At 37.6% G+C, this 7,500-nt stretch overlaps 1 protein-coding gene across 1 annotated transcript; it reads right to left on the reverse strand.

Annotated features, from left to right (window-relative positions):
- Positions 1-9: 9 nt before the first annotated feature.
- LOC135204522 (zinc finger protein OZF-like) lies at positions 10-2,076 on the reverse strand. Its single transcript, XM_064234690.1, has 2 exons — positions 1,042-2,076; positions 10-835 (listed from the first exon to the last, which is right to left on the reverse strand). The coding sequence occupies exons 1-2, from the start codon at positions 1,909-1,911 to the stop codon at positions 536-538; spliced, it is 1,170 nt and encodes a 389-aa protein (XP_064090760.1). The 5' UTR covers positions 1,912-2,076; the 3' UTR covers positions 10-535.
- Positions 2,077-7,500: the final 5,424 nt, after the last annotated feature.

The following is a 7,500-nucleotide window of genomic DNA, read 5'->3' on the forward strand; positions in this document are numbered from 1 at the left end:
GTTAGGGAGCTCAGTCTCTGAGCTTTTAGGGAGCTCAGTCTTGGATCTCGTCTATTACTGTTATCTTGAAATTATTATATTCTTTTATTTTCTTTGTTACTTTTTTGATGGAGAACCTTATTGGTGGCATTTTCTGTTTCTGGCTGTTCTTCTGCCTAATGGTGTCAATCCATGAATTCTCTTGGTGTTGTCTAGGGTCTTCAAACAGTGGCTTCCAAAATTTCTCTAGGTATTCCTTGCTCGGTGATGTTCATACCTCCACTGTTTCTTTCATAATCTTCCTATACAGAATCTTTGGATTTTCACCAAACTGCCTATTTATCTGTTTTACGTTTATCTGCCTGGTCTTTTTCCTATTTGTGAAGCTAGGGCCTTTATATTGGCTTGTTGATCTGCCAGTTTTCCACTCATTTGTTCATCCCCTATTCTGTATTTTTTCTTTATTTTCCTTATTTTCTTGAGCAGATTTTATCAGTGATTTTGATCTCACATATAGTTGGTCATTTGAGACATCTCTGCACTTAACTGGTTTATTTCAACATGTTGTTTCTTTTTCCTCTCCAGTATGCAACCTCATATGATGTGTAAGTCTTGGTTTGTGGGAAAATGCTTTCCCACATTCCTTGCACATATATGGCTTCTCTCCAGTATGCAGTCTCATATGACTTGTAAGACTTGATTTCAGGGAAAATGCTTTCCCACATTCCTTGCACATATATGGCTTCTCTCCAGTATGCAATCTCATATGACTTGTAAGATTTGGTTTGTGGGTAAATGCTTTCCCACATTCCTTGCACATATATGGCTTCTCTCCAGTATGGCAATTCTCATAGGACTGTAGATGGTTTGTGGGAAATGCAATCATTCCTTGCACATATATTGCTTTTCTCAGTATGCAATCTCATATGACTTGTAAGATTTGGTTTGTGGGTAAATGCTTTCCCACATTCCTTGCACATATATGGCTTCTCTCCAGTATGCAATCTCATATGACTTGTAAGATTTGGTTTGTGGGTAAATGCTTTCCCACATTCCTTGCACATATATGGCTTCTCTCCAGTATGAAATCTCATATGACTTGTAGATTTGGTTTGGTGGGTATCTTTTCCCACTTCCCTTGCACATTATATTGGCTTCCTCTCCAGTATGAAATCTCATATGTCTTGTAAGACTTGGTTTGTGGGAAAATGCTTTCCCACATACCTTGCATCTGAATGGTGTCTCTCCAGTGTGGATTTTCATATGACTTGCAAGCTGTAGTTTCTGGGAAAATGCTTTTCCACATTCGTTGCACATGAATGGCTTCTCTCCTGTATGGATTCTCATATGACTTGTAAGATTTGGTTTCTGGGAAAATGCTTTCCCACATTCGTTGCACATGAATGGCTTCTCTCCTGTATGGATTCTCATATGAACTATAAGATTATGTTTCAAGGAAAATGCTTTCCCACATTCCTTGCATATGAATGGCTTCTCTCCGGTATGGATTCTCATATGAACTATAAGATGTATTTTGTGGGAAAATGCTTTCCCACAGTCATTGCATTTGAATTTCTCTCTGGTAGGATTTGTGATATCATTTGTAAGATTAATTTTCTTGTAAAGTGCTTTCTCACAGTCAGTGGATACGAAAGGCTTCTCTCCATTGTCACGGATCCTTCTTTCTTGTTTTACTTCCTTTTTGCAAGTTTGTAGATGTTTTTCATATGAAAATTCATCATCCTCATTAGACTCATGGAATTCCTCTGGCTCTATTTTGATGTCCATCAATGAATCCAGAGACATAAAGTCTCCATCACTGGTTCCACTAAAGGCAGCCAAGTTGCTGTTTTCTTGATTTATGGAAGGTAGGGATAATGCACCTTCAGTTTCATTTTTCAAAGGAAATTCTAAAGAATGTCCTGGATTCATTTTAGCCTTATGTCCTGTCCTGTTCTGTAATGACAATGTGTTCAATTCACAACTCTTAACACACAATTGTTGACAAATAATTACTGAATAAATCTGTTAAAAAGTTAAGTACAATATCTTGAAGGACTACAAACAGATTTCACTGCTGATGTATGAATCTAATATTCAACAAACAAAATTTGTTACTGTTGTTTAAATTTGTTAAATACGCATACAGTAATTCACTGTTGTCTCATATGCTTAAGAGTTGCTATTGGTAATGTTCCATGTAGTACCATTAAACAACATGCATTTCCCAAAATCCTGATGCTAATCAAAACTGACGAAGGAAGGAAGGTTCTTCTGAGGGAGAATCTGAAATCAAAGATTGCAACACAGAGTTAGGAAATATAATGCCAGAGCTGAAGCAGCAAAATAATCAATCAAATTCAATTCAGGTTCCCATAAAGGTCTCAGGCCAATTAACAAAGCCTGCATTTGATAGTTCTATCCAAACACGAATACAATCCTACCAAACGTTGTCCAGACACAGCATCAAAACATTCCTGAGGCAACAATGCAACAATAGATTAACAGATAATATTGACGCCCACCACCTCACATCTGTAAACCTTCTTAGCTTGACATTACAATACAAATTACTTATGAATATATCTTATTAACAAATCAAAGGCCAAGAATAGAAAATGCAAGAGACCAGCATAAGAGTTTTGTGGGGTAAAAGCAGGAAGGGTACAGTATATAGGGAATGCTTAATTATATGTGATCCAGCTATACATAACACCATATTATCCACAGATGCAGATAATAAGAAGAAAAAACAGTAAGGGTGAATTGAGTAGTAATTTGAAGAGATGAAAATTTTCAAATTAGTTTCACTGATTGTTATTGTGGATACAATACATGAGCAGCTATTGAGACCAGCAACACTGATGACAATTTTGGAAGGTATATGCTGCTACATTTCTTCAAATATGATATTTTTTCAGAGCTTTACAAACCAGAGCTTTTTATGAAGGAGTATCTTTCAGTGAAAGTTGGAAATGGGTTAACTGGTGGTTAAGTATATCTTAGTTTTACCAGACCACTGAGCTGATTAACAGCTCTCCTAGGGCTGGCCCAAAGAATTAGATATTTTTATGTAACTAGGAACCAAATGGATACCTAGCAACGGGACCTACAGCTTATTGTGGGATCCGAACCACATTAAATCGTGAAATGAATTTCCATCACCAGAAATAAATTCCTCTGGTTCCGCGTTGGCCGAGCCGAGAATCGAACTTCGGACCACCAGATTAGTAGCCGAACTGGTGGTTAAGAAGAGTGAGTAAAGTTAATGAACAAATAGGGGTGGCTGCGATGGGAGATATGATATAAGGTTTATGTTTGTATACTTATGAAAATTTCATATTACAGCATTTCCTCGATTAGTGTATCTGCATATGCATGGCTTGCGACTTGGCAATATATTCACATTTAACTCCAGCTCTATCAAAATCTACATGAATGTATATACATAAATAAAAATGAATACAATAAAAAGCCAATGCTGCAAAGGTGGAATGACTACAAATCTTTCAAGTAATTTGTATTTTTCCTAATATGCAAACCTGAAGGTCTTTACATATGGATATAATTGCAACACAGGTTGGGAAAAAAGCTGCTTAACTTGAAATAAAGTGGTTAACTATCAATGGTAGGGTGGGAGTCCGGCCCACCCCATCCTTATGCTTCACTTTAACCTTTTGGCTCAGGTAGCAGAATGAGGGGTGGCTTGAGGTGAGACATTTATGTAAAGACCTTCAGGTTTGCATGTTCAGAAAAATACAATTTACTTAAAATATTTGTAGTATGTTCCTAAACAAAAACAAACCTTCAGTCTTTATCTATGGAAGTTTACTTCTTGATGGAAGGATTCTCAGTAATTCTCTGAACTGACTGGTACCTCAATTCACCTGGGCCTCCTTCCTAGTCATGTAGAGCTTATGTGATGTTCAGCTATCAGACTTCTGGGCCTTTCGAATTCATGGGCATTTAACATATAGCTTCATTGATTCAAAAAGGTTTTGGATGAACCTATAGTGTTTTGTTTTATAGTCAGCCCCTCTCTCCCTTTGCTAGAGAGAGGGGATGGGCATGCATCTATTAATCTACAGACTTGTAGATTATAGATAGGGTACAGCACTTAAGTTATTTAGCTCACCTGCATCGCATGCCCATTCAGCATGTGATGATTTGCCAACCTTCCCTCTGCCCTACAGGCGAGGAAGGGTATAAAAAGAGAAAGGGAGGAAGAGGAAGCCAGTCACTCACTCACACACTCTCTTTGTAACTGAATACCTTAGGCGAGATGCTACCTGTCCCTCTAGGGGAGCTGGTTGAGCTACACAACTTGTTGACCAGCCACCACAGGAAGATAGAGGTATCCATGGACCCATGGGCAACGTCCCGAAGGTAGAAGGATGTGAATGTAGTTTTTCATGAACACACTCCCACCCTCAGTACAATTGGAATTGACAGGTTCTTCTAGAATGCAAGGGACAGACCAATGCCCCAAACCTTCTAAGCTCTTACTCAGAAAGTACTCCTATCTACCTCATCATAAGTACAGTATGCTCCCTTAATTTTCTCGCGAATCCAGAAAGAAACCATTTTCTTGGACACCTCTTCCTTGGTTGAGCCAGTACTAACAAAGATTCGTCGAAATTGAAGATGGAGATGTCGAAACCTCTTTAGATAGCACCACAACACTCGAACTGGACACAGCAGCATATTGTCTTGATCTCAACCTGTAAAGTCCTCTAAGAAGAGGTTCGAAAAGAACTTGAATCTGGTGTAAAGGATTCTGATGGATTCTGAGTCTTTGCTACAAATTCTGGGACAAACTAGAGCGTGACAGATCCTCATCCCTTCAAGCTTTTAACATCGAAGGAAAGTCCATGATGTTCACCAACTCTCTTTGCCAATGCCAGGGTAAGCAAGAACACAATCTTGAAGGTCAGGACCCTGTCTGACAACTCTCGTAAAGGCTAGGGTGCACAAGTCATGCTCTGTAAGCCAAGAGTCACATCCCACTCAGGGGGACTGAATTCCCTGGGAGGGCAAAACTGTTTAAAGCTTCTCAACAGCATGGAGATCTCCACAAGGCAATTGCTTTAGTGGCATCAATAAGTTTCTTCCGATTCTCATTCGTCAATTTCTGGTGAAAAATACGCAGACTTCCTTCTTCCATTTATTGAATTTTGTCGTGACAGCTGTTTCTCCTTATGGCATTATCAAGCGATTACTGACTTACAATCTGGCCTTTCGGCCTATTTATTTCATCATGTGGGAAGTATGACCTTGAGGTATGGGTACTGGTTAGTCTAGGGATTCAGCTTAAGGGTGTTGTTTTGGATACAAAGAACATGAGGACATATGTACTGTGACAATAAAAGTGAAAGTTTAAACAGTGCTTAAATAAATATTCAAAATATAATGCCATGTGCTGGTGTTTCCTTAAATGTATGTTTAAAAGTTAATATGTTACATGTCGTGAACATCTATGTAATGTTGATGGATGGCCCCTTGATTTCTATTGCTGTATCGATCGTCTGATCTGCATAGCCGTTGATTGTCAGCAGTTGGCGAATTTGATCGAGTTCGTTACGTATGTCTCAAATGATCGAAACAGCAATAAAAAAGAAAATGGACGAATTTTACCAATCCAACATGACAACAAAAAACTTGGAGAACTTGATTATTTACCATCGTGTACATTATGGGTCTGGATACAAGGAGGATTGCTGCACATTACGTGGGATAGTAAACAGAGGCATAACCCCAAAAGCTCCTTACCACAAAATAAGCCTCAGCATATATGTGCTGAGAACATCTTACCTTTAGATCTTACAATGTTTGTCCTATATAAATTTTATTACATTCTTTACGGAATACTGTACACAATAATATTATATTTAAATATTAAGTTAATATCAATTGTTTTCAAAATGAGTACAGCACTTAGGATGAAATGGTACAAAAAGAATATTCCTAAGTTCTTTGTTACCACTAGTTGGATTTTAATATGTTTTTTTTTATTTATCAATAATTTTAAACTCATCTTCCAAAAAACCAAGACTACAAATTCTGAGACTTCTAATATAAACTGCTATTTGTTTAGCATGGTTAGAGTGAAAATGGATATATGAGAAACTATTTGTGGGTTTCCTATATACTTTAAAACAAAAACTGTCGTTATTTCTAACAATTAAGACATCCAAAAATGGTATACAATTATATTCCATATATTCTATAAAGACTTTTACAGATGGTACAAGATTATATGCAAGAAGTCAGGTACACTTACATTTTCTTTTACAATACAAAAACAGTCATCTACATATTTAACACAAAACACCTTAGAGAATAAATTTCTTGGAATAAGTCTAGTCTCAAAGAACTCCATGTGAATATTAGACAAAAGGAGCATTACAGGGTTACCCATAGCCATACCAAAAATTACCAGTAAAAGTGAACTTACAATTTCTTTTATGCAAAGGAGGTAAGTCGTCAATTGGAACTTAGTAAATAAAGATGTTACATCAAAACTGGTTAATAATTTGTTAGTACTGGATAATTCAATATGGGAGAGTCTAGTACAGAAATCATATAATGTACTGTTTTATTACTTTTCATTCTTAAATTAACTTTTGAACACATTAATAATGGACAAAAATGTGAAAAGGGGGACTTTTAGGGTTGACTGGAACGAATTATCCTGATTCCCCTTATTTCTTATGGGGACATTTGTTTCATATACGTATTCCAAACATATTGTATTTCAAACAGCCTTCTGGAACGAATTATGCTTGAAGTCTGAGGTACTACTGTATCTATTGTTAGGAGTAAAACAAAATTCTGGCTGCCATCTTTCTTTTAATTAGAGGTAGAAAAATCTTTAGGGAACTGCATGTTAACATTTACCCTATGAGAGAGAGACAAATAAACTAACACTTAGCTCGTTTTTTCATTGCTACTACACACCAGCATCAGGGAGATAGGAAGAGTAATTTGCCCAAGAGAGTCAGTGCCAGGCTCCATTTGCATAGTCTATCATGGGTTAAAAAGTTCTGTTCTAAGCAACCTTGTGTTTTGATCAGCGGTCATTCACCCAGACACACACCCTACCCCCAACCTGTGGGCGACCTAACTATCTGCCTGCCATTCATGGCATAGCGCTTTCTTGCCCAGAAAGGAACTCGAGTAAACCACTCAGAATCTCCTTTAGCACGGGCCTAAAGAAGTCATTTGGTTGTTTGTATGAGCACTGTTTCTTTCCCACGTAGAAGGGTTAAGCAGCAGGGAGAATAGCTTTATTTTGCGTTATGACCACTGGTTGGTAAGATAATTTTTGCAGGGAACCAACAGGCGTCCCAATATCACAATTTCTTGAAGTAAATTGTATTTTTCCTAGCTCTACAAACCTGAGGTCCCTTACATTAGGAATTACATCCAGCGTAGGCTGGAATACGGCCGTTAAATTCTTAAACAAGACCAACCTCCCCGGATGTAAACACTCCTTTTTGCCTTTCGGCCCAGGATTCAGAT

This window comes from Macrobrachium nipponense, chromosome 47 (genome assembly GCF_015104395.2).
Source record: "Macrobrachium nipponense isolate FS-2020 chromosome 47, ASM1510439v2, whole genome shotgun sequence".
Taxonomy (NCBI): domain Eukaryota; kingdom Metazoa; phylum Arthropoda; class Malacostraca; order Decapoda; family Palaemonidae; genus Macrobrachium; species Macrobrachium nipponense.

Coding starts and splice junctions, on each gene's coding strand:
- LOC135204522 (XM_064234690.1), bottom strand. CDS start 1,911: ATGAATCCAGGACATTCTTTAGAATTTCCTTTGAAAAATGAAACTGAA. Junction 836..1,041: donor ACTGGAGAGAAGCCATATAT/GTGCAAGGAATG, acceptor AACCATCTACAG/TCCTATGAGAATTGCCATAC.